Source organism: Colletotrichum acutatum, assembly GCF_030867785.1.
Source record: "Colletotrichum acutatum strain CBS 112980 chromosome Unknown BDZ83scaffold_219, whole genome shotgun sequence".
NCBI lineage: Eukaryota > Fungi > Ascomycota > Sordariomycetes > Glomerellales > Glomerellaceae > Colletotrichum > Colletotrichum acutatum.
The window spans coordinates 14,240-39,910 of record NW_026849213.1 but is presented as its reverse complement, the minus strand read 5'-3'; the positions used below and the strand labels follow the sequence as shown (position 1 = coordinate 39,910).

The 25,671-nt window shown below is 52.8% G+C and overlaps 8 protein-coding genes and 1 non-coding gene across 9 annotated transcripts; 4 read left to right on the top strand and 5 right to left on the bottom strand.

The window, feature by feature from the left end:
- Window positions 1–2,284: 2,284 nt before the first annotated feature.
- On the bottom strand, window positions 2,285–2,368 carry BDZ83DRAFT_t313. Its single transcript has one exon. It is a non-coding gene; the product is annotated as a tRNA-Thr (tRNA).
- A 3,206-nt stretch (window positions 2,369–5,574) lies between these two features.
- On the top strand, window positions 5,575–6,181 carry BDZ83DRAFT_593526 (mitochondrial carrier protein; the record flags this gene model as incomplete). The annotated part of the gene is made up of 2 exons (XM_060506634.1): window positions 5,575–6,018; window positions 6,083–6,181. The coding sequence occupies 2 exons, from the start codon at window positions 5,575–5,577 to the stop codon at window positions 6,179–6,181; spliced, it is 543 nt and encodes a 180-aa protein (XP_060357945.1).
- A 135-nt stretch (window positions 6,182–6,316) lies between these two features.
- Window positions 6,317–9,338, bottom strand: BDZ83DRAFT_593540 (fungal-specific transcription factor; the record flags this gene model as incomplete). Its single annotated transcript, XM_060506636.1, has 8 exons — window positions 6,317–6,651; window positions 6,763–7,079; window positions 7,141–7,453; window positions 7,519–7,995; window positions 8,049–8,130; window positions 8,208–8,628; window positions 8,741–8,811; window positions 9,276–9,338. The coding sequence occupies 8 exons, from the start codon at window positions 9,336–9,338 to the stop codon at window positions 6,317–6,319; spliced, it is 2,079 nt and encodes a 692-aa protein (XP_060357944.1).
- Window positions 9,339–10,350: 1,012 nt separating this feature from the next.
- On the top strand, window positions 10,351–11,249 carry BDZ83DRAFT_758318 (uncharacterized protein; the record flags this gene model as incomplete). Its single annotated transcript, XM_060515017.1, has 2 exons — window positions 10,351–10,637; window positions 10,724–11,249. The coding sequence occupies 2 exons, from the start codon at window positions 10,351–10,353 to the stop codon at window positions 11,247–11,249; spliced, it is 813 nt and encodes a 270-aa protein (XP_060357943.1).
- A 291-nt stretch (window positions 11,250–11,540) lies between these two features.
- Window positions 11,541–12,571, bottom strand: BDZ83DRAFT_758317 (uncharacterized protein; the record flags this gene model as incomplete). Its single annotated transcript, XM_060515016.1, has 3 exons — window positions 11,541–11,628; window positions 11,807–12,042; window positions 12,122–12,571. The coding sequence occupies 3 exons, from the start codon at window positions 12,569–12,571 to the stop codon at window positions 11,541–11,543; spliced, it is 774 nt and encodes a 257-aa protein (XP_060357942.1).
- A 4,037-nt stretch (window positions 12,572–16,608) lies between these two features.
- Window positions 16,609–17,800, bottom strand: BDZ83DRAFT_758316 (CFEM domain-containing protein; the record flags this gene model as incomplete). Its single annotated transcript, XM_060515015.1, has 6 exons — window positions 16,609–16,835; window positions 16,900–16,970; window positions 17,041–17,429; window positions 17,492–17,559; window positions 17,640–17,676; window positions 17,729–17,800. 6 exons carry the CDS (start codon window positions 17,798–17,800, stop codon window positions 16,609–16,611), a joined length of 864 nt encoding a protein of 287 aa, XP_060357941.1.
- A 1,732-nt stretch (window positions 17,801–19,532) lies between these two features.
- Window positions 19,533–20,964, top strand: BDZ83DRAFT_184781 (family 12 glycosyl hydrolase). The gene is made up of 4 exons (XM_060501546.1): window positions 19,533–20,132; window positions 20,190–20,428; window positions 20,480–20,808; window positions 20,894–20,964. Exons 1-3 carry the CDS (start codon window positions 19,639–19,641, stop codon window positions 20,557–20,559), a joined length of 813 nt encoding a protein of 270 aa, XP_060357940.1. The 5' UTR covers window positions 19,533–19,638; the 3' UTR covers window positions 20,560–20,808; window positions 20,894–20,964.
- Window positions 20,732–21,579, bottom strand: BDZ83DRAFT_758314 (uncharacterized protein; the record flags this gene model as incomplete). Its single annotated transcript, XM_060515014.1, has 3 exons — window positions 20,732–21,027; window positions 21,099–21,203; window positions 21,264–21,579. The coding sequence occupies 3 exons, from the start codon at window positions 21,577–21,579 to the stop codon at window positions 20,732–20,734; spliced, it is 717 nt and encodes a 238-aa protein (XP_060357939.1).
- A 1,890-nt stretch (window positions 21,580–23,469) lies between these two features.
- BDZ83DRAFT_769749 (uncharacterized protein) lies at window positions 23,470–24,820 on the top strand (the record flags this gene model as incomplete). Its single annotated transcript, XM_060515330.1, has 1 exon — window positions 23,470–24,820. The coding sequence occupies exon 1, from the start codon at window positions 23,495–23,497 to the stop codon at window positions 24,818–24,820; it is 1,326 nt and encodes a 441-aa protein (XP_060357938.1). The 5' UTR covers window positions 23,470–23,494.
- Window positions 24,821–25,671: the final 851 nt, after the last annotated feature.

The following is a 25,671-nucleotide window of genomic DNA, read 5'->3' as shown; positions in this document are numbered from 1 at the left end:
GACAACATGACAACATGAGGGGAGGTGGCAGCACCTCCAAACCCTGAATTTGGAAAGAGACGGCCCGATAGTTCGGTGTTGTGTCCGCTCCTCTCGGCCGCGGGGCTAGTGGGGCCGCATCCCCAATTCTGAAATACGGCGTTGAAGAGACCAAGGGGAGACAATGAGCCAAAGGATTTTTGAATCTGCAGTGTCTATGAGAGGTTGGTAATCCAGTGATATCTCCATTCAAGGAACTTGTGTTCCCTAACGCAGCCAAAACTGGGAGAGTAACGGCCCACGTTGGTTTCAAAGTGTCCAGGTCAACTTTCGATACGCAATCATGGCATCGAAGCAAGTAGCGGCCTCTGCATCCACCTCCAAAGACCGGGGTTTGAAACTGCACGCCCGCTTGCCGTCACCGCCGGCGAGGAACAACGCCACTTCGGCGGAACGCATCTCTCGGACTGCAAGATCAACGAAGCAGCCCGTCTTGGAGGGGCTTCTGGGTCGGTGACGACTGGTAGGGCCCGGGGCGGCTCCACTCGCGGACGTGGGACCGATTCTGGTGCAAGTCCGATTCTCGAGCTTACTAGAGTTGGAAAGGGCATGGTGGTTGGAACTTTTGCCTGTGGTCCTTCCTGAAAGCACGCCTTTTCTCGTGTGGCAAGGTCTTATCATGGGCCATGGGCCAGCAGGATTACGGATATGCATCACTGAGTAGAGGTTTGACACGATGGGCGACCGACGTGAGTTGTTTCCGCGGTATCTAGGCGGGATGATTCAGACCGAATACGTGTAGCTGCGGATAGCACGGCTCGCAGTGGACATGGAGGATGGGGGACGATGTCATCAGTCATATTCGAGATAAGTTAGCTTGATTGTATCTTCATTGACGGCTCTTTACCTAGTGCGAAACCGGACTCGGTTGAGCAAAAAGGTTGCTCGTGTGCTCTTGGATATCCAAGACCGCCATAGCAATCATCGTTTCAAAACATTATTGGAAATTCTTCGTACGAGAATAAGAGAAAACTATGGATAAACAAAATCACACTCTTTCAACCCCACACAATGCCCATGGGGGACTCAAAGAGAACAAGAACCCCGGATTTCCCAAGTAGCCGGTCAAATTGCCGGATATGTATGGAGTACGCATACGGATTTCAGTATAACGAATCCTACTGTAACGTCCCCCAGCTTTCAACCAACTTGGCCCGCCACCAACGGCCAACTTCCGCAGGTTGTAAGACAAGGATTTTCCGAGCCCCGGTCTCTTGGAAATTCTTGGGAAGAGGCGGAATGGTGAATATTTTCCAAAGGAGTCGGATTTGGTGAACATAGCCTCTTGGATACAACCGCAACACACCCTACCTTAATGTACCGTTCCCTAGCCGCGGGACGGGGAAAAGGCTTGTTCTTGGCCGTTTTGACTCGTTTGTCTTCATGACCCTCCACATGATCCCTGGGGAAGTATGAGCTTTGCGGAGGTGGAATTGTTCCAAACTTGAACCTGGAGATGGCGACGAAAGACTCATATCAAGTACATGTATCCGTCTTGCCAACTGGCTGCCGCAACAATAGCACGAGAGAAATAGTCTTCTTCGATTCAAAGTCCGATACTCATATCCAACCTCTGCGGTTGAACTTTCACCCTTCTGCCCATCTTACACCTCGTTCACAAATTATCAGATACCCCTCCTCCCCCTTGTCCCACAATGATTCGACCAGGGGCCCCATAGGACGTTTCCCCTCCTCCCCACAACCCTTGTGCAGATCCCCTCCATCCGAGGCACGAACGAATCGTTGATACATCTTACCCCAGGCCTTGCGGTCGCCCATCGCCGAGAGACCATCTGCAAGTGCGGGCTGGGACCGCACGTGGGCACTGCGTTGCTTTGCCTGTTCATCATAGCACCAGGCAGGGCTCTTGATCATTGTTGTTTGAGGGCGTTGGTCTCAGCCTGTGTGTGGTCTATGTGAGACATGTAGTGAACCATATTCATAGATCAGTCCCTGCTCTAGAAACCTTCTTGATAGTTATCGAGATCATTTAGTTTCGTGAAGGAACGAAAGAGTCGACCTGTTGGCAGTATGGCAACAGACGGTATGCTTGGTCAGTGCCTCTGCATCGTTGTCATTGGCGATTCTCAGATAGGGTTGTACCCACAGACGGCACCAACCGCAAGCAACTTGGAACTTGATCTCTAACTTAGACCACTTGCCATGATGTTGACAACTCAAAAATTGAAGATTCTTATTGCTTGCCCGTTTCTCTATGTATCCTGGGCGTAATTGGCAAAAGGAATGCCCCCTCACGGGATTGAACCGTGGACCTTCGCATGATGTGCAGAAGTACGAGTGCGACGCTCTACCACTGAGCCAAAGGGGCGTGTTCAAGCTGACATCATGGGGCTTAACACACAACTATGAATAGAGCAGCTCTTGCCAGCGAGTTCTTGGTCGCGTGCTTCATTGAGGCCATCTCTCAAGAGTCATTCAACGTCGTATTACAACGGTAAGACAGACAGACAGACAGACCATCACCATATCAAGTACCGGACTCACCGTCCCCTCGGTAAACTTCCAGCCATCCTGGCGCCGGACCATCACCGACATAAGCTCCCCAGTGAACAAGCTTTCCTCCGTCTCTTCTATCCGCACGAATACCCTCAGTCCCTCGGTCCATGTCCGCGATAACAACCTCGGCCATCCCCCGTTGGCGTTGCCGGTAAACCGGAGGTATCCACTATGCACCATTGAAAATCGACACATGGCGCGCACATCCAAATATCCGTAATCCCATCCGCCCACGGGCGCCTCGGCCAGAAAGAAAAGAAGTTGCGCAGAAGAGTATCCACTTTTGCGGTCCTCTTTCTAGACTTGTTACGGATACTCACCGTCCAACCTCGTGCAAAAGTTACGATACACTCGGCCTTTGGACTTTACAGCGAGACTAACAGCGAGCATTTCCTGGAAGTCTGCTGCCTTTCGGGCTCTTTTCTCTTCTTTACCATGGAACTACCCGTGAAGCGTCGTCCCCCTGACCCCGTGCGCGAAATCTTGTTTCTCACTAACCCTGGACGAATCTTAGCCAAACTGAGCATGAGAAGGGAAAAAGAAAAAAAAAAAAAAAAAAAGAAAATAGACCGTTTCCATTTTTATCCTGTCATCGCAACCCACGAAACTTGGCAAACTCACTCACTCACGCTTTCCATATGTTCAAACCGGCCGGGACCCCGAAACACCACCCTCGGTAAACGTCCCGTAAAACCCACCTCTCTCTATGGAGTATCAAACGCAAACAACGTCGGAAGGTCGTTCCGACTTATTCAGCCTCGGACCCTGGCCGTGTGATCGTACGGGTTATGGGAACCGTCTGATCCATTCATCCAGAGAACACCGCACCACAGTTTCGGTACGACTGGTTCCCTTCTCATTCTGCCTCCCCTAGTCCAAACGCGTCAGAGTATTTCCTAAAAACGGAGACCGACTTACAGCTGGGGACAAGTACGTGGAAAGAATGAGTGAGATACCGCTGCGAGAGAAACGGTCCATGCGCACAAGACCACACCCGTCTCTACGTCTGGGGCCCCGGCACTTCGGCCCTCCGGCTCTGATGATACCCCGAACGACATCCGCTCGCCCAATGAATCCAACATCCCATACCGCCATGCCGCAAATGCCACATGTCAAATCTATTCCCTTGGTCCCTAGGCTGCTCGGTTCGCAAGCTGGCTGGCTCTCCCCATGTAACCTCCGGACGCATCTTGCATATACGCGCTAATCCCCCCAGATTTTCCCATGAACGGAAATCCAGAACCTATCCATAATCCTTTCCCTCCCCATCCCACTTCTTCCGCTCGCTCGCTTGCTCACTCACTCCTCTGTACTCCCACACCCCTCGAGAAACTCTGAACTGCAGTCTGGCATCATACAAACCTCTGTAGGCGATCCTCCATCGTCACACAGCTCGGAACTTGACCGAGAAGCACTTGCGAACCTTGAGAACCCTTCGTCCTATTAGAACACGGGGGGGGGGGCAGATCTGTATGCGTATCATCAGATCACCGCCCTCGCGACAATTGAACCCCCGTCTAAACCCGCCGAGCCTAACCGCACCGATGATCAAACGCCGGTGATCATCGTCGACGTGGCGGAGGACGTGCCGAGCCGGGTTCAGCTTACACAGCCCTCCCGACTCCAGTTCCAAACCCAGTTCGCCAGGTGCTCCAAAGAATCAACTTCTCAAGAGGGAAAAAGAAGTGCTCACGGAAAAGTGACCCGTCGACACGGATGCAGTCTCTTAGCCATCTTGCTTATCCATACACCATCAATAAGACCACCCAGAAAGCAAGGTTTCCCAAGATGTCAACTCTACACTATCTACCTTGGCTCAACCCGGACGATGCCCGAGATCCTCAGACACCTATTCCAAGAAAGCATCGCCGTCACAACCAGATGAGAGACGAGATAAAACCCCTACGTAAAAAGGGCGAACCGCTCTCCCTCCCTCCGGCCAACCCAAAAACCGACCTAGCTCGGAACATGCCCGAGTGGAGCCCCCCTCTCATCGCCAATCGTCCAGGGCCCGGGTGACCGTGCAGCTTCCTCAACCACTTTTTTCCAACCGGTCACTCTCCGGGCCTTCGGGGAAAAGAATGGAGTATCAGGCGCAAGAAATGGGCCGATGAGGACCGATTGCGATGGGGGAGAAGCGAAAGAGGGTCCGGTTCGGTGGTCACTACTCGTTATATCATGACGGCATCCCGGGCTAAGAAAGGAAATGGAGTGACGACGATACGGCACCGCCAAACGCGAACGAGATTGCCGACATTCACCGAGGTTTTTTTTGTCGGCTCGGTGTTGAGGGAAGATCCAGCTTTGAATCAGACTGAACCAAATCAGATCAGATCAGATCATTGCCCACACAATGGAGCAATCCGGCGTCTTGACCAAGATCATGGCGGGTGGTCTTGCGGGGGTTTCAGAAACGCTTGTTACTGTGAGTGGAAAGTCTCATCATCCATGTCCCCCGGAAAGACTAAACATAGAACACGTGTATTGCGTCGACGCACTCACTCACTCTCTCACTTACACTCACTCACTTTCACCTTTCGTACACAACTTCCAAACATATCGGGCACGCCTGGGAGACACGTACATGGGATGAACAACCATACTGAAGAAAGTCTAACACTAAGTCTCTTCGACACAATGTAGTACCCAGCCGAATACGTAAAGACACGCCGCCAACTACACTTCAAATCTACCGCCAACGCAGCAACCGCAAATGCCAACCCATTACCGCCTAGCTCCCTCGCCATCATCCGCGACACAGTCCGCACCTCGGGCGTGAGGGGGATCTACTCCGGCGTCCAGGCCCTCGCGGCTTCCAACGCCGCAAAATCCGGCATCCGATTCCTCGCCTTTGAGACGACGCGCTCAAAGCTCGATGCACTCTCCGGCTCGGAATCCCCGGCATCAGGACCGGGAAAGAAGCCCCGCGCGGCGTGGATCAACGTCGTAAGCGGTCTCAGCGCCGGCGTAGCAGAGTCCATCGCTGTCGTGACGCCAGGCGAAGCCATCAAGACCAAGATGATCCACGCCGCCGCCACCTCTTCCTCTTCCTCGTCCGCAGGCAGCCGCTTCGCAAACCGGGGCCTCATCAATGCCGTCAGGATCCTCCTCCGCGAAGAAGGTGTCCGAGGCCTATGGAGCGGCCTGACGCCGGTTCTCTGCAAACAAGGAACCAACAGCGCAGTCCGCTTCACGACCTTTGCGATGCTCCAGGAGCGCGTGGCGGCGCGGTGGCCTCAGCTCGAGGGCGGCGTCGGGAGCACCCTCGTCCTGGGTGGTGTGAGCGGTGTGTTTACGGTGTATGCGTCGATGCCGTTTGATAATATCAAGACGAGGATGCAGAGCGTGCAGAGTGCTGATGCGCGGTATACTGGTATGGTGGACTGCGCAGCGAGGATTCTGAGGAGTGATGGGGTTTTTGCGTTTTGGAGGGGCACGTCGCCTAGGTTGGTCCGGTTGACTGTAAGTTGATGCTCTGGCTGGGACTGATGGTGAGAGGATGTTTGGCTAATGTGGATATGTACAGCTTTCGAGCGGCATCACGTTCACGGTCTATGATCAAGTCGTGCGTCTGATGAAGTCAGCGCAAATAGACCGCAAGGCCAGCGACCTACATCGCCTATAAAGAAAGCCAAAACGTCGCGGAACCAGGTGTAGTGGGGATATTTCTTTTTTCTTTTCTTTTCATGTTTCGTTTAATTCTGGTAAGTGAATCTTTTGATGCATAAATCGAATAGTTTCTGCTTGCTTTGTTCTTTTGCTATTCATCTATCGCGCCGACTCTGACGCTCAACGGTTCTATAGAAGACATGGTCTGGAAGACCTGCGGATCAATGGCAAAGGCCTCGGGGCCGAGGGTGTCGACAAAAGGGAAGTTGTAAATCTGCTCGGGGGAACTGGTGGCCTCCGGACCGGGCGGTACGGACGCCGGGGGCATGTTGTTGTTCTCGGCGCCGGCGCCGTGACGGCTTTGCTGCGGGATGCCGTAGGTTGCCATTGGCGGCGTCGCGGCCGTTTTGGGGAGGCCGAGGGCGCCGATGTCGATGCCTAGGCCGACGAGCTCGCGGGTGATGAGGTTGAGGGCGCTGCTGATGACTAGGGGGTGGGATGTGGTCAGTCAAGTTCAGGGTCCAGAGTTGGTCTTTCTTCCCCTCGGCTGGAATATGTCGAGAGGGATCGTGGGAATACTTCAATGTCTTTACTTACCCGGGTTAATGCGCTTCACGGATGCTAGGATACGGACGCAGTACTCCAGCCTGCGAAGCGCTTGTGTATCCTCGACGCTGGACTGCACCTGAAGCAGGAAGATGGACGCCGCAATGTACACGCTATACGAAAGGGAGAGAACACAGTGGCTGATGCCGAAGGAACGGCAGAAGAGGTCAAAGATGGCGATGATGCCCGTTGCCGAGGTCACGCACTCGCCGAGGTACCGCTGCACCGGCTGCAGGTTATCGCCTACCCTTCCTCGCTGAGACAGCATGGGGCGGTAGAGGAGGATCTTGAAGGTGCGGTAGAGCACGCTACGTGGGAGGGTGAGGACGTCAGCATCTCTCACTACAAAAGGGGGTCAACCGGACTTACTTCAACGTAATGATGTGCGACGGCGGCGCCAGGGCCGGGAGAGCCGTGGGTTCGATCTTCAGGTGCGGAGGGAGTTCGTCCCACCATTGCCGCAGCGCGACTTCTTGCTTGGCGAGACAGTCCTGCATCTCGGTCTGGCTGTTGGGCCGCACGGGGTCGTACATGTGGACGAGGATCTCATTGAAGGTTATCGAGAGACGGCACATTTGCATGAAGCATGAGGTGGAGTGCGCCGCTGCGGGGGGATACTTCCAGCCGCCTTCCGGTACGACGCCAAAGGGCGTCCACGACTCGTTCTCGGCCGAGTCGTCGACTATTATTTCGTCAGTCAGCACACACACACTTCAAAACTCTCCAACCCAACACAGAAAAACATACACATAATCTGCGGCGGCGACACAGACGTCTGCTGCAACGAAGGCGACCGCCCAAGGTACAGACTAATCATCTTATCCCAGAAATAGCAACTCCAGAACAAGCGATGACGGATCTCGACATCCTCGTCAGCGAGCTGCACGGAACCGGGGTACCGCTGCCCGTCGACGCAGATGCCGAGGTGGTCGATGATGCGGAATGCGAGACCGCTGTACGTCCACGCCTGGGCGCTGTTGCCAACGCTGCACTCTTGCGCGCTGAGGAGCAGGAGGGTCTGGACGGTGGGGATGGAGCAGACGCCCTGGCTGAGCTCCTCAAAGACCATGCTGCGCGCGTGCTTGCCGAAGAGGGCGCCGCCGTCGTAGAACTCGTCGAGCTTGTCTTTTGTGGCCGGGTCGCTGCGGCCCCAGCGGATGGAGTGGGAGAGGACTGCGTTCATGAGGGTGTGGGAGTAGTATGGCCCTAATGTCTGCATGTCACCTGTGGGGATGGTCAGTTGGCGAATGCCAGGAGAAGTCAGGCGTTGTCCTCACGAGTAAAGGCAGGTCTGTAGATGAAGTTGAAGAGAGGTTGGATCCAGCACCAGTGGACGTTGAGAAGATATTGAAACGGTTCCTAGACGAGGATCAGATCAGCTCACACGCCACTTTTCCGCGAGTAGTTGACTGAAGGTTGGAGGAGGAAGAGCATACCGGTATATCGGACATGTTCTCGAGCGCCCTCTGCTGCCAGGCGTTGGCCACAAGCCTCTCACGCCTCTGCATAGCCTGATCAGACGTCGACTGCTGGTCTCTCGAGCCAGACGGCCTATCACTCGGTAGCTGGAAGAAGCTCGTGGAGCCATGATACGTAATGGCGCCCTTGTCGTCGACCTTGAGGCCCTTGAAGCTCTCGCTCACAGACTCTTCATCCTGCGACTCAAAGTGGTGAGGATCTGTCATGGGCGACTGGCCCGCTGACGGCCCGATGCTGGGCGATGATGTCCGGGAGGGTTCTGAGGGTCCTGCTCCCGTTCCCGCTCCGGATGGCGCATGAGCTCTTGCCGCGGCAAGCTGTGCTTCTAGTTCCTTTATGCGATGCTCCAGCCGTGACGTGTATGATAACGTCGGGTTACTTGTTGTCCGACATGGTCAGTATGTTACACGGGAATCGCCGGGATGTATGGCGAACATGAGAGATTCAGGCTGCAGGTGAGATCAGGGTGGTTGCAAAGAGAAAAACTCACAGTTTATAGACGCACTCATCCGCGCGGGCAGCACACCGATTACATGTCGGCTGCTCTCCACCACATTTTACCTGCCGTCAATCCCGGGTCAGCATCAACTCAGGCCGCCATGCTCCGATCCGTTCGCGATAACGCCGTGCCGGAAGTTGTGCGGGATGTCCGTCGTCCCGATTCGCTCTTTCCCCCGCCCTTCCGTGCCGTGATGCCGTTCCACACACCTTCGCCCCCAACCACCCTTCTCTTGGGAGTCGATCCCCCCCCCGGCCATGTAGTGTATCTCCAAGCCTGGTTACCTCAGGCAGGATCATCAAACATTGCCTGAGCCTCCGCTACCCTCCGCAGACCCGAGTGGTGGCAGGGCAGGGGTGCGGGTTGTGGCGCGGAATGCGGGAAATGAGGCGCACCACGGCGGAGGGGTGGTGGTGCGGCGTGCCGAAGAGAGACAGACAAGGTGGGGGATAAGAGAAAGCACTCAAAAGCGCGCGCGCAAGAAGAATACGGAAACACAAAGAGAAAGGAACGGAGACAAACGTACCTTGCGACGACGACATGGTTCGCACGAAAAGGCGCTCTTCTTGATGGCCCTCGTGGAGGACATGGTGATGTTCCATGGGCTAATTTTCTGCCTTGCCCTTCTGCTGTTTGCGCCTGGTCTGAGGTGGTTCCCTCCCCGAAGTTGATGCGGGACGGAAGAAAGTTGAACTTTGGGCCCTTGTTGTGGAGAAGGGGGAATAGCGAGATCGGGCTGGACCTATGTGTCTGTGGTCTGCTTGATGTTCCCAACGCATATGTGCGCTTGCAATTGACCATTTCGATTGCGACGGGACCGTAGGGTAACTTGGGGCTACGCCTGGCGCCTGGAACGGCTTCGGCCGGGTCGGGAAAGTCGGGAATCGCGGGACCGGACCCCACTCTTCAGCACCTTCTCTGCTAATTTTCCGCCCTAAGGCCAACTGTGACGCGCCTGAGACGTCCCATGAGCGAATCAGGATCCACTACGATAGTCTTCCGGCCAATCGATAGCCTCAGCCTTGCTGTTGGGATCCACTATTTCCTCTTGGTCAGCGGCTTTCCCCGATACGTCTCTCCGATAATCGCCCCGCTATGAAGAGTGGATCTCTTTCACCGAGCTTCAGTCTCGCTGTCTTCACCTCGCAAGGTGTAGGTTCCACTCACCGAGTCACCGAGATCCCAAGGAACTTCCATCACACCCTCCTCGCATTCACAACCTCTAGATGCACTTCCCACTTCCCACTTCACTCTCTGAGCCTCGTGAGATGCACAAACACTCCAAGTGAGGCCTTCCATCTTCGCAGGCACGGCAAAGGCTGGGGTCCAGACAGCCGGGCACGCCAAGACCTTGCTGCGCCGTAAGATTGCAGCAGAGACTTGACCTCAAAGGGAACTGGTCTCCGGACCTCTCTCCTTCTTGATCGAGACTCGGCTGAAAAACATGAGCTTCATATAAATACAAAACTCACAGCCCGCTATCAAGATGAGCCGATTTCAATCGTCATCTCCTAAAGACACCTTCGACCGCTGCACAAAACCACCGTAGACCACAGCCCTTGATCAGTTTCGAGCCCCTGTAAGCGCACCACAGTCTCGCAATGGCCACCTCGACGATAACCTCGTCTCCCACGCGCTCTCCACCCTGGTCAGCCACTCCAGCCCGCGAATGCCTCAGTCCCCGCGAAACAATCCGCACAAATTCCTACTGCGGTTTCTACGCGACTTCATGGGGCGGGTGCCCTTCTGGCTACGCGCCGGCTTGCAGCGCGGCCATGGACACAGCCGACCCGTTCGTATCGAAGCGGACGGTCACCGACGGAGGCCAGGCAACCTTGAACTATGAATGGTGGCTGAAGAGTCACTCCCAAGTGATATGTTGTCCAGGGTAAGTCAAGCGACCCTTGCGAAGGAAAGAATTAGGCGACCACGCATAATTCGCGATCTTCTTTTAACACAAAACGCACCTACTAGCACAATGCCTTGGTCGTGTACATCTGGCACCGGCATCGATCCAACAGCCTGGCCAAGGCAACCAACAAACTGCATGTTTACCACGGCTGCCGGCATCTACACCTCCAACCCGGCCCAAACCTTCTACGCCTACGGCATAACCTACTCCGTGGAAGTACGCGAGTCCGTAGCATCTACATCGAGACTGGCCAATTACGAAACATCCTACTTTGGAGATGGGAAACCTACCAGCGAGGTCTGCGATGAGACGTCCTGCAGCGGGGCGTTCACGGTGCCAATATCCACGTCCACCTATTCCTCCTACCCGTACGCGACGGCTACGCCCGGAGACGCGGCGGCGACGGACGGACCGTTCGTCTCGCAGCCGCCGGAGAAGATGGGACAGCTCGGCCCGCTGGCCATTTTTGCGATTACGGGGCTGTTAGGGGCAGTGCTGCTGACCATTGCGCTCCTGTCTCCTTTCGTGGGTGAGTATTTTCGACGGAAGGAGGAACAGAAGCGGTCGCGGACGATAAATCCCCAGTAGACACATCCATTTTCGGGTCAAAACATGATGAACGTGATAGCAGCGGGGCGTTTGGTGGATAAAGTGGTTGTGGAATTCTTAATTAATGGTATCTTCTTTTTCGCTGGTGGGTATCTCTTCATGTGGTTTTTCTCAAGCAAAAATGCAATGGGTGCCAAAAGTCAGGACCTCTGTGCCCTGTTCCGGAAATGCAGTCCAGTAAAGCCAGTCCCCTGTGCTCTAAACGCCTCGCCAAACAGATCGCTCAAAAGCGTAAAAAAAAAACATATCGCCCGACGATGCTTTGACGCATTATACCTGCATCATCTCACTTTCATGTCGTGTTCTGTCGTTGGTGAATTCGAACCAGGCGCGCGCAAGCAGACCAAACTCGGACATCCTGGTGGAGAAGTTAGAATCAATGAACGATTTGATGAAAAGGAGTGAGATAATTCTGTAGTGAGAGATGAAAAGTGAAGATGAGATGAGGCTGAGTGAGAATGAGGGTTGGAGTGAGATGGGGAGTGAGTGTGAAGTGGGGGTGAAGATGGTGCATGAAAGAAGGTGGCTCGACTTACATGATGAGTCCCAGCAGGAACGCCAGAGCGGCCTCATACTGAATGTACGGATACGCGTAGTACCCGTTGGACTTCTTCGACTCGATCTGGATAACGAGCAGAATCCAGCAAATGGTGGTGCCAAGCGTGAAACATAACTCCATGCCAAAGTGAAAATGCTTCGGGATGCCGCTCCGGTAAGCGTCCCTCTTGCGCCAGATGACGGTGATGAGTGACCAAATGAGAAGAATACATGACTGTGAAGTGGTCAGCCAAGTCTCGGATATCGCAGCATTTCATGTATCCTCGACACATGCGTCAAGGACAGGAACTTACAATCGGTACAGACAGCCACAAGCTGTAAAAGATAGGATCCGCCGGACTCGTCGAATCATTAAGATACTTGCCCCTCCGCGAGCAGTAAATGTTGATATTCAAAAAGATGACGACCAAAGGCACAATGATGGCGAGCTGGCGCAGGACGTAGTACATGTACGTGCACCTCCTCCTCTTGCGGTTGAAGCGCTCATTCTCGGGCGATTTGGCGCTGCCGCTGGATCGACAACTTCGGCCACCGCCGGGTTGTTGGCCGTACCAGTACTGCTGTTGATGTTGCGAGATGCTCTGCGACGATATCGATGCGGCGTCGTCGTTGTTGTAGTAGTATACCTGTGTGACCTGCTCGTCGTTGGCGTACATTTGGCCTCCTGGCGGTTGGTTGTATCCCTGGCTGTAGGGCGGCGCTGAGTAGCCTTGGTGGGTGTAGGCGCCGTTTTGGAGGGACATGGCGGGCGAATTGTGTGTCGGTGGTGGTGGATGGATGGCTCTGTAGGTTTTCCCTTTTTCCTCTAATCCCTTTCTTTTACTCCGTCTCTATTTCCTTCCTCGATGTTGCTGGGAAGTCGTCTTTTGGATATCTTCTTCGATATGTGTGGACCTCCAAGCGCAGATTCAACACCACATGCGACAGCTTGTTGGCGCAGGCATGAGTGGACTTTTATGGAGACACGAGTGAGAGAGTGAGTGAGTGGTGCGTGAGTGAGCGGTTGAGTGGACGTCTGGAAAAGGCTCCAAGTGGACACGGAAGAAGGGTGAGAAGGCTGAAGAACCGGATACCAAAACGAGCTCATAAGCCGGAATATGTACGGCGGGCTTCAGCAACCCTTTTAGTCTTCCCAAGGGCGTGGGTGTGTGAGAAGAGTTAACGAAGGATATGAGAGAAAAAAAAGCCCAGAGACCGCCGAGATGCTCTAATTGCGCCTGACCCTCTCCCAAGAAAAGACCGAGAAAAACTCAAAACAGGAGGGCGCGAAAATAAGAGTCAAGACTTCAAGGAGGAGGGAAATGGGGGCAGCAGAAAAGAAAAAGGTGCTGTGTGGCCTGGCAAAAGCCTGGGCACTCGGCCTGGGCAGCAGCAGAGGGAACAAGGAGAATTAGAATTTACTCCTATACGAAAAATACACACACCCAAGCGCACATGAGAGTCTTGGCATTCTGGCACTCTGTACTTCGAACATACTCTGTGAGAGACTGGAGAGGTCTCAAATGTGCTGCTCGCCAAGTCGCGCTATCAGCTCACTGACTCCAGAATTGGCCACAGAGGCCGTCTTGGCCCGCCTAGGCTCGTAGGGGGTGGGTGAATACCCATTCACATTTCACGATGATGTTGTCTTGGCGGCCTTGGCCCCCTGGGCAACTGTTCCTTGGAGCTTGGGGGAGAGGAGGCCTTGGGGGGGCGTGTCAGATTCACTTTGGTGACTTTCGTCCAGTTCATCCCTTGGCACACACAGCCATGGCAGCGAAGGAGGTTTTTGCCAAGACACTGCCAGCAGAACAGAGCGGCGAGCCACATGTTGGAGCGCCCTGGGGACACCTTGGGTCCTGGGGTGAAGCAGCAGCGCCTGTCAGCCTGCCAGAGGCTGTTTGTTCGATTGTAATTGTCGGGATAAGGGGGGGCTGTTGTGCGCTTGGGAGATGTTACAGCCAAACCCGCCAAGAAGGCTGCGGCCTGCCGCTCTCCCACCAAACAGAACTCTCAGACTGACAGGTCAGACTCTAGCTAGGCCCCCCCCCCCAAGACTCTCAGGTCCGCAGACGCCGAGAGGCAACGGTGAAGGAGTGACATGCGCTGGCCTAGCCACCTAGCCTCCTGGGCAGCTCGCTGTGCCGGCGCTATAGGTCTTGTGGTGTCTTGGTAGTTGAGGTTATCAGTAAGTAGGTAGCACAGGAGCACTATGGCACAAGCTTCCTCGGTGCGTCTGGTGTTTGCTGAGCGCTGCGGGCAGAGAGAGCTCTCGCTGCCAAGAGCCTTGGGAATTCTTGTCTCGGACGCGATAGTCTGACTTTGTCGTACAATGATAAGGTGGCAGGCGAATTGTGAGATTTCGCCATGCCTTTTGGCGCGCCCGTCCGACTCGGCATACCTCAGCAGCGCCGTGACCGGTCCAATTTCCCATCCCGCCGTGCTAATTGCCATAAGTCTCCTGTCCGCCTCCAAGCTCCTGGGCAGCGCGGGAAGAAGTCTCAAAAACATCAAGACTTCGTCACTTCGTGATGTGGGAGATTGGCGTTTAGTCATGGATCACAAGGGTTGGTGGTACAGAAAGGATCATCAAAGTTCTGGGCGGGCACTCCATCTCTTCCTATGGGGGCCTTTTCCTTTCCATCCTGTTGGCCGTCATCGACGAACAATGCGCCCTGCAACCGTCGTGCAGCTTTGCTCCATCTCAGCGTGTACGAGTACCGAGACATTTGCTTTTTTCGCCTGTTTGCAGCAACGGTTCACTCAACGACGCGGGCGTTCGAGACTGAGCTGTCAAGAGTGAGACCGGGACCGAAAGGCTCGTCGCTGTGTCTTTCCCACTTCTCATCTCCATTGCTGGAATGGCAAGATAGCGGAGGACTCGTGAAATGCCACGGCAAGAAAACAAGTTGATGAAAAGCAACCATCACGCAGGTAAGTTTCCATCTATTGATACCGAGTCGCTGCCGAGTCGAGAAAAGTAAAAAGATGAAATCAACAAAAAGCAAAGAGCAAAGGTTCCCCAGAAACTCTCTTCTAGATCTCCAGGGTCCAATTCAGGGGGGGTTTTGGGAAGGATGATTGGCACTGGGCATCCGCGCAATCCCTCATTTCCTTTCCCCAAAACCTTGCAAAATTGCCCCGAACCGCTGCTGGAAAGGTTGGCTCAATGATCTAGGTATCACGCCAGCCAACAGTGACTGTGTACGCCCAGACACCAAGGAAATATGAGGTATGTCTTTCTTGGCGTGCCAAGCCATCACGGCAAACCGCGACTCAGGTCCAATTCATTCTCACTCAGTGAGTCTGAGGCCTCATTCATTCACTCACTCAGACCTGTTCGCCTCATCTAGACTTCAATGTCCCCTTTGCCCGTGCCAGCGCTGATCTTCTTGACCGCTTGGCACGGCACGGCAAGCAGGAAAATGACGAGCTTGAAGCCAATCCCCCAGAAGGTGGTATGAGATTGAGGATCATTTCGATAAACTTCCACCGCCATGCCCGCAGGCGCGCTCACCTGATCATTTTCATAGTTTGCGATACCCCACGAGTAAGACATAGTGACTCAGCCTTTTCTCCAGGTGATGCTCCGGGGGATCGTCGTCGGTTGTTCGACGTCGCCCAAGGACTAAAACCACCAAAAGATCCAATACTGAGAGTGATCTGCGGCTGGGCCCGTACGACGGTGCTCAGTAGCTCCGACGAACCTTGAAAGCATGAAAGCGGTCTCAAACTCTCGATCGTTACTGGGCAGTCTTGGAGTTTTGCTATTCAGGTATACTATTTGGTGCCACGGCTGGGCTTCTTCTTGACCGAACCACAATCAGTCATGCATAGTTCTTGACAACCTCATCAATGGCGCGGGCGGCCTGCCTTGATGTTTTCTTGGTGCCAAAACTCCGCCCTCGGGATCGCATGGTACCGGTTACGCAGCGCTACGTCGTTTGCCTTGCCCAGAGCATTGGCGGTGCTTCGGCCAAGGCTGCTCGTCCCACGCAAGGGGATGGAAAACAAAGGGCAACGGAACAAATGGAAATACCAATGCTGGGCACGCAGGTGCACGCACCGCAAGCACGCAGTAATCGTCGCGGCCGAGTCGGCCATATTGGCGGCTTGGCATTTCTGTGGAGGGGCAGCGCAGCCCTTTTTCACTTTTCACTTTTTCTGATTTATTTATTCTCTTGGCGGTGCTCGGGTCTTGGCATCGCAGTGAACATGCCGAGTCGGAGATTTCCGTACCTCATTGCCGGTACTTCCCCAGACAAATATGAATTATTCTTCAGATTTTGATACAATGCATTTGCGGCTCAATTGCCGACACTGGAATTCTTGGAAACGGCATCGATATCCGGCCTGCAAACTTACTCACAGTATGGTCGTTGGTACCAGTCTAGGTGGGATGCTCTCAACATGAAATCTCAAAAGAATGTTTTCCCTGGAATTCCGTGTTCCACCACTTCTTGGGTATCTGGAGGTCACGCGGTTAGCAACGGCATTGGCAGCAGACTGCTCGCTAGCTTGACTTCACAAGGCCTCAATAAGATGGCAAATGATGGGCTACATAATTCATAAATCGTAAGTCATGATACAACTCGAATGCGTACGCTTTCTCCAAAAAGTCACAACCGAAACAATGTTTTCTTGCCTGTAAGGGTAGTGTGTCTGAATGTGTCTGATGAAAAGAATCTTGTGGGAAGATAAACCAGAAACCTTCCGACGATATTTGGGGTTCTGGAAGATCTATGAGACTTGTAATATTGTGTTGAGCCATCCAATTGTTTTCCAGCTATATGTGCATCATTCAGGCAATTATCTCATCGACATGCGTCTGTGATCTTGCGTAGTGAACCTCCTCGACGGCGCCTCCAGAAGCCCTACCTGGACTGGGTTCCGAGTGCAAGCTGGCCTGTCCATCACGCCGTCTGAGAATGAAGACTCGGAAGAACTGTCGGATGCTAGGTGCACACGCCGTAAAAATTCCTACACCAATCTCAATTATCGACCACGTAGAGATTGGTAGCGAGTTCACTGATGTAATCCGGTCGTATGAGCGAGGGCAAGTAGGTAGGCATTGGACTTGACAGAGGCTTACCTGTAAAGTTGTATGTCTCTTGATGGTCTTCAGTGAGGAGTCTCAGTCGGACTGAGCTGGCGGCCGTAAGACTAGGATGAGGGATAAAGTCGTCAGACAATTTCAGAAATCCGGTGAGGGCCAACCTTGGAGGGGACGTACAAGAGACCTAGGCTGAACATAGCCATCAGGCTGGACTTCTTCTCCCATTTCAGATTCAAACTTTGAATCTGCATCAGGGGCAGAGCAAGCATCCAGAGATCTAGTCCAACTTGGATGGCCCCATGAGCTATTCCGATATCGACGATGTTCATGCATGTTCCTTGGCTTTGAGCGTCTTGTCTCCAAATCGTCCAAGCAAGGTGAACCGGGTTACATTGAAAGATGCCGAGGAAAAGGAACATTACTCCAGTGATCAAGTTGAATGCTTGCGTTGCCCAGAGTGCGATGCTCAGCCGTTTGAAAGGAAAGATTCGCTGATATAGGAAGAGAACGGATGCTTTCAAAAGAGTTATCGTGCAGTGGTATAGGGCTTGCAAAACGTAATACCCCTATCAGTAGACTTGTCAGGCACTCTGCTCAAAACGATAAATGCGATTATAAAGTTACTCACCTTGAAGCAATTGGTGATTTGATCGGCGGTCAAAGACCACATGTTTTGACCAGCACCATTCCTGCCCTCTTTGAAGACGGATTAGCCACCGGGAACACTCATGCATTTTGAAAAGACTCTTCTAACAAGTAAATCTAGATTGACCTACCATAAACATTCATCGGCACGAAAGCTACGAAAACTGCCTAGGTTCCGTCAGTCATATGGTCCAAACAGCTTGATCAAGTGCAGACTCACATACGCGCCCAGGATCATCCAGTCGTCAGGCCCCCACGCAGAGACGCCAGCGACCTTGACTGCCACTCGCATGAAGATTGACAGAGAAGCCAGCACGAAGAAGACCGTTAATGTGGGGACTTGTGTTGAAACATAATCATTGACTTCTGGAAGCCCACATGCTGTCCAAGTATAGTTCTGAGTGGCTAATGAGACCTGGTTAACTCCTAGCTCGCACCACCGCGTGGAACATGAAGTCTTTCGTACTTACCTAAGGCATCAGCTGACAAGCAGTTGCTCGTAACGCAAGCATCCATGAAACTCATGTATGCCGTGTCATTACATAGGCATGGGTGGTTTGCTGTGAGACAGGATGAAATGCTCAAGCCTTGCACGAGACATGGTCGCTGCCGTTGAGTATCCCGTTAGTATTAGAGGAAGGGGCTTCGGCTTTGGATGGTTCGGCATACAGCACATGATGGGAGTTTGTCAATCGACGGTGCCCGTGCGGTCGCCACTCCAGGAAGGAGAAGGAGATACCATGGCAGCATGCGTAGTGAATGCATCGGGATCAACGATGCTACCCTTGAGGCTAACGCTCCAAGTCTCTTAACTAAGTGAACCTCGTCTGCCAAGCAAAAGACAAGGGCCAAGCGGAGTATTCGCAGGTTTTAACGACCAAGGATGTTGAGGGTTGGGATGCGGCTTGGGGCATTGTGAGTGTAATTGACGGCGGAAAGGCATGAAGTCGATGACCATGGTCGCGTTGTCGCGACTAGCGACTCACTCGACGCGTCGATGGCTCCAGACCTTGGGCAATTCTCATAAAGCTGGCAAACGCGGCGGCTTACACTCGCACCATCGCCTGAAAGAAATCATCTTTGAGAAACCGGAGAGGGTCTAGCGTCGTCGGTAGGGAGCGTAGTGCCGCGATTCCTGTTTTCAGTCGGCATGTTTCCATTGTTTCTTAGACACATGAACTTATCCGGATTAGCGATGAGCCGATGACCCTGTCACCCTGAATTCCTTCATGAAAGAGAACCCAGAAGCGCGATGCTTCATTTAATTAGGGATCACACTACAGCGTAATGCTGGGTATCGAACAAGCTACCAGGACACAGACTGACCTTGCCGTCCTCGAGGTCCCGTCTCCGATAGGTCCGGACGGTGGCCCACTTTCCCCGGGTTTGTACATCGGACCCGGTCCCCAATCACCGGCCGATTCGGCTTAGAATTGGTTGTCCAGCTGCGGCCGTTGGTGACATCCTAATCCAGCTGCCACAAAGCCGATTTACCGAGTCTCTTCATATGATATGACTACCGTCCCTTACCCCATGGCCAGAGCAGAGACGATCAAAGTCATTACCAAGGCTTCAACCGCCTTCGTAAACCCAAGTCGCAATCGTCATCTGAGAACATTGTCGACCGAAGCTCTACATATCAAGGTACGTTGGTTTCGCTTTGCGACGAAGGGCCTTTAATAGTTGCCATGCCACATCCACTTGGCTTCTCATGTGTCAATTCGTTGCCTAACTCTTGTCCTCATCACTACATCGCCGCGGAACAAGCCCCAGAGAAACATTGACGTCAGCCAACCGGCCCAGCTGCCGTAAAGTCTTGGTAGGGACCAGAGCTGACGCACGCAGTGGAGTCGCGCGGTCCAGCACTGCCGCAAGGCCCAACGATGGACCCCTGAGCGTTGTATTGTCAGCAACTGACAACAAACTCCGGGGCCCTGTTTTCTCCAACTTTAACGCTTCCCGTCCAGTCCGCTGTGTGCTAAAGACGCGCCGTCTCCAACTACCCCTCACACCATCTCAGTTCGTCTCATCTTATCCCATCTCATCAGCCGATAGATTCATTCGATTATCAAGGTTTTGAAGGTCTTGTAGAAGTTGAAGCTTTAAAGAGAAGCCATTCACTCGCCTTCGATGGGAGCCTGCTGTTCGACATCCGACGACTCGTCACAGCACGAACTCCAACAAGCACGCCCCGCCCCGCCGCCTCAAAACCAGAACAACATGCCGCCGCCGCGCGACCACATCGTCACGCTCGAGAAGAAATGGGGCTACCACGCCATTGACGGATATGAACTGAACAACAACACCTGGGGCCTCGAAAGCGCGACGTCGGGCTCGCAGCGCACGCACTACGACGGCCCCAGCCCGCCCGGTGCGTCGGGTGCCCAGGGTATCTCGTGGTCCACGGACTGGGAGTGGCAGGGCGGCGAGCACAACGTCAAATCGTACGTCTACGGCGCGAGGCAGTTCCAGCGACGGCTCTTGAGCGAAATCCAGGCGCTGCCGACGGAGGCCGAGTGGCATTACAGCACGTGGGATGTAAGGGCCAATGTGGCGTATGACATCTTCACGGACCCCGATAAAGACCACGCCAACAGCAGCGGAGAATTCGAGGTTATGATCTGGTGAGTTTGATGATTGGTATTTGATTGTGGTCAACCCGCTGATAAGTGAACGTGTAGGTTGGCAAAGTTGGGCGGTGTGTGGCCCATCAGTGAGTCCAAGGCGCCCATCGCGCATGTCGAGATCTGCGGGCATCAGTGGGAGGTTCACTTTGGTTACAACCACGGCGGCGCTATGAAGGTGTACAGCTTCCTGCCCGTCAACGGCCCCATTCAGCACTTCAACGCCGACGTGAAGCAGTTCTTCAACTTCTTGAGCCACCAGTTCCAGTTCCCTCAACACAACCAATACATGCTCGGTGAGCCTCCTCTCTAATTGACCTGCTTGTCCCGGCTAACAGAGCGGCTAGTCTACCAGCTCGGTACCGAGGCCTTCACCGGCGGTCCTGCACAGTTCGTTGTGCCCAAGTTCATTGCCGATGTCATCTAGGTATAGTTATAAGATGCGGCCCATGATATTTGTTGCTTCATGATACCACAGAGAATCCGTCATTAGACGAGCATCCCTTGAAGGAAGGCGCTCATTGCTTCTATAGTCTATAGTAGTAATACACATATAATACATGGTGAGGGAAGATGATTCAGCACCGCCTCCAAGGGTATCACGCAACACAGTGGTCAGCACCGGCAGTTACCAACAGCTTAGCGTACTGCTGATGCAAGAAGACCGCGGGCCCAGGTAGTGGAGCACCTTTACCGTCGCTCACTCCGTTGAGGAGTATTGACTTGAGCTTGAAGCTGACGACTCGAGCCTGTCGGTCGAGGTCCGCATCTAGGGTTATGATACTGTCCAACTCGCGTGGGCCATCGGGCGCTACCCTGGGGGAGAGCCCGCCCCGCAGCAGGATGCTGCTTGGAGACCTTTCGATGACAATGAAGTCATCAGCAAAAGTCGTGCCTGTTCAAATCAGTGAGGGAAACATTGAAATACGGGCAAGACGCATAGTCAATATCGGGAATGAGACGTACCGACTGGGTAAGTGCTCTTCAACAGCTCCTCTTTCTCCCAGAGGTCCCCTGCATTCGACTCATCTTTACGGGCCATCTCCATGATTTTCCGTTGAATGTTGAATGCTTGCGTATTAAAGTCAGCCTCCCGTCATTTCGTCCTCACCGCTCAAAGCATATGCCTACCATATCGTCCCCAAACACCAGCAGAATACGTCTCCACAAGCTTTGAGCCCCCACTGAGCGCGTCCTCAACAAGATCCGGCCGCAACTTGTCGAATGGAACTGTGCGGTAACAGCAGTCGTGAAAGTCGGGATTGTTCTTTGGGTTGACCATTTTGAGAAGGGAGTGTTGGAAGAGGGGGTCGTTGGCCGGGGTGAAGTTGTCGTCGAACGCGCACTGACGCGTCCAGAGGTGAAGACCAGCAGCGCCTGTGATGGTGGTACCTGCGGTGAACTTGGAGATGGTGGCTAACCTGGCCTTTGAGAAGAAGGAAGCCATCACGACGCGATTCAATCAGGCGTTGGAATGAATGAAGCTGATTGGACAATGGGAAACATGCAAGATGAATAAGATGATGGGAGGGGGGCTGCGAAATGGGGATCGTGACATTAAAGTCAATTCCTACCATCCAGGTACGCGGAAGAAATCCGGAACCATTTCTCCGGGTCGATCCGTCCCATAACCCTGGAGGACAATTCTCTTCAAGTTTAGATCGGACTTCTTACCTCATTTTCAAGGGATCTCGCGCCTTCGGCTTTCGGAATTCGGATCTGTCCCAGGGGGACATTTTCCTCTCACTGTTCACTAAACTAGAAGAGCGCCACTCTGCCGACGGCAGACCCACTCGGGCTCCGAGTCCGCTGGGGTTTCCGAGGGCGCCGAATGTTACCGGCGGATGTCAAATGGCGCCGAACGATCGGACCCTTCAAATAATCAGACCTACCGCCTTGTCGTATGAAAAAGTACTCAGCAGAAGAGCCGCGTTCTCCTTATTTCACAGTTGTCAAATGTGGATCTTTGGCTTCAATTACCGCAACTCTTCCACAGCCGTCCAGTCAGTCTTGCCAATGACAAGTAACCACACAGCGTCCCTTACTTGAAGGTTCGAAGTTTCAAGGGCAAGTCACACCCCAACAAGGGTTTAGGATGAGTATTAATATGAATCAATGTTTTGTGTGACTTGGCTACAATCATGACAGTCGCGCCGATGATTTCAGTCCGTCAAACGTCTGAATCTGATCTCTAGAGCTGTTTGCCGACCAATTACCAACCAGTCACAAGTATTTGTGTGGCTCACAACTCAGTCTTAGATCCGGAATCAATCGATTTAGTATGAGCATGCATAGATGGAAGTTTCCGTGAGATGGCGAGATCAGATATTTAAGTAAAAACCGTAGATAATGTTCATGGAGTCTGGATATGTTGTCATCGAACAAAGAAGCAATTTCAACTCCAACTTCAATGACACTTCATAAAAATCAATACAACTCTAATACAAAAGGTAAAACATTTTCGAAGATACTCGCAGATTTTATCAGAAAACAGTCTGCCCAGGATGCCTGGCTTTGCGACAATCTGCTCAAGATGCGGCAGTCCCTCATTCAAGCGGGGCATCTGCGAGCATTGTGGCAAGACTGGACCACCAGATAACTTAAAAAGCAGCGAAGATTCATTCCTTGGATGCTTCTGATCATTCTTTTCAGGGTATCAAAAGTCATGGGACCAGAATGGGTTTAGCCGTGACGGCGAGTTGGTGGACGTCGTAATCGCAGTAGAGAGTGATTAGAAGAAAGTAATCGACTGCGTAGGATAGCCCGGCAGCCCTAGTTCCCCCAGCCAGTATTAGATGCAATAGAGCAATAAGTTCTTAGTAATCGGGATGAGTAACTGTATTCTGCGTGTTTCACCAGAGACTGAGCTACTGCGAGTTTGGCATCAAGCGTCAAGGCCGTCTAGGCGGCACGGCTACGCGAATTGGCCCGATAACCATACAGGCTGTGGACAACCACGAACACATGATTTCGATGATCGTCGAGGCTGGCGAAGATGTATACTTAGTTTTGTATCTTTGAAAATTCCATGTGTTGACAACATGATTCGCACTTTGAGACCCCGACCCGCCATGCACGCCTTTGAATGTTCTCACCATATCTGCATGGTACTTTTTCACGGGCTGTGAATCTGCATGCTGACATGCAATGCTGCCCAGCACAAGCGGGGATACACCACGTCACACGTGCATCGTCACGAGATAATTAGCTGTGGGAGGGACTTTTCGTCTCACCAAAGTCATAGTAAAGCTGTCGGAAAGCATGTGACTCCATATCAAGTCAATACGACTGGTATTACGAATCAGCTCAACAGCATACTTCGTGACAGTGGACAGAACCCCAGTCCGACAGCTCGATACAAGATGGCGGCCGGCCAGTTGGCCGTCAGCCTCGACGGTTTGAGGGCCATCGCCGATGCCACCTTTCGATTAACCTTTAGCTTCACCAAAAGCGACAGCAAGTTGAATTCAGAGATCCGGGCCGTTGCCAACGAGATACAAGACATCGCGGGCTTGTTGCACCAACTTTCTCTATTAGCGTCAGGACTTGAAGAGAATGAGGACCAAATTTCAAACGTCAACGCTGCCCCGCCCCCACTGATCTCATGTCACCGCAGTTTAGAACAACTAGGGGGTTCGCTAAGGAGACGAACAAATAGATCGAACGACGATGGATGCGAACAGAAAAGGTGCGCCGATGTCAAGTGGCCGTTTACGAGGGCCTGGACAACAGATCTCTTGGATGAGCTGAGCGAGCACAAGAAGACAATTTCAGAAGGATTGAATGCAAAATCAATCGAAGATCTGCTACAAGTACTATCAAAAGGGAAGTCTGTGGCGACCATACGTGACGAAGACTGGGTATCCGAAGCTTTTACCGACTTTCTCCAATCCTCTGGCTATTTCCAAGGCATCTACATGGTTCTTAATACCTTTCTACGCGTTCGAGAAGAGTCATACATCATGATACAAGATCGATACAAAAATTTGTCAACACAGTCGAGATTTTTCCAAGAAGAAGAATTCGAAAATTGGCTTGGTAAGGGAGGATCACACTTTCTGTTCACAGCTCCTCTGGGCGGGGGGAGAACCGCCTTCACCGGCGCACTAGCACGGGAAACCTTTCGGCGACGCCGTGCACGAACTGTTGTTGTACCAATCTACTCTGAGCTTCTAGGTACATGTAGATGGGCCTCGGACACCGGCCTGCTTGGCACCATCGTTGCTCAGATCGCGCGCCAGAATCAGGGAGCGTTCAAAGTCCTACGCCGATATTGTCGGGATCTGAGTGGCAAACCGAGATGGGCAACAAACGGAGCGACCATGGCAGGACTGGAAGTGGTCCTTTGGCAAATGTCGACTTTCTTTGAACATGTCTTGGTCATTGTAGACTGCTCAAGGGCTAGAAAACCTGACACCATGCCGACAATTGCCTCTTTGATCAAGACTTCCAAACAATCCGCTCCAAACTTCAGTCTGGCAGTGGTTTATCAAGACCTCGAGACTATTCGAGAGCCTTTGGGTGACCTCGTCACTCATTGGGACATCACACCATCAGTGGCCACCTTGCAGGCTTTCGCTGCCACCGAGGTAGAAAGGCGAGTCAGAACCGGGGCTCTGCGGTTCGAACGGGGAGCCATGAAGGATGCTGCGATCCGCAAACTCAGCGTCGGTGGCGATCACATGTAAGCTAAAGAAACTCCTACGAAATGTGTAACGCTAATAATCAAGACAGTTTCTGGAAGATCACATATCAACTTGACCATCTCTGCGCATTGCAGTCCCACTCCGAGCACGTTGAATTCCTGGAGAAGCTCCCGTGCTCGTTGCACGACACCTACCGTTTAACGTTGGAAGAATTTCAGAAACGGACGCCAGCATCTCGAAGCTTGATTCTAAAGGCTCTTCAACTAATGGAATGTTCGCATCCCGAACTGAGTGCCCAAGAGTTCTGCCAAGCTCTTTCAGTTTCAGGCATTTCTGGGCTAGATCCCGAACTATTGGAGTATCCGGAGGTGGACGAATCAGAGATTCTACGACAATGCAGTCCTATGATCAAAAAATCGCTGGATGGCAACAAATTCGTGTTTACACACGACTCGATTGAAAGATTTCTTAGAAACATCGACCCATCCAGCGATTTGGCTGCATACCGTATCACAAATATCGGAACGAACCGGCTTCTCACTACCTGCTCACTCAGATTCCTGACTTTAGGTCATTTCGCTCGACTTCCAAGCTTATCATTGTCAGAAGCGGATTTCATACGGATCAGGAACGAGAGATACCCCTTTTATAGGTTCGCCGCACTGACTTGGCACAAAATTGCTGCCAGACATTGGCAGGACCCGGAGCTGATCGTAGAAGCCATGGCGCTTTTCGATCCCAAACAGACACCAAATTTCAAGGCTTGGTGTCTTGAAGTATGCCGTCAGTACAGAATAAACAGATCTTGTAATAATTGGAGAAACCGAAAAGACAAAGGCGTAAACAAGAGGCCGGCATCTATTTGCTCAGGAACCACGGAAGTCAACTCTTCC

Excerpts from the sequence above, each read along its gene's own strand:
- BDZ83DRAFT_184781 (XM_060501546.1), top strand. The coding sequence starts at position 19,639 with ATGGGAGCCTGCTGTTCGACATCCGACGACTCGTCACAGCACGAACTC. Across the intron at positions 20,133-20,189 it reads GAATTCGAGGTTATGATCTG|GTTGGCAAAGTTGGGCGGTG; the intron begins GTGAGTTTGATG and ends GTGAACGTGTAG. Across the intron at positions 20,429-20,479 it reads ACACAACCAATACATGCTCG|TCTACCAGCTCGGTACCGAG; the intron begins GTGAGCCTCCTC and ends CAGAGCGGCTAG.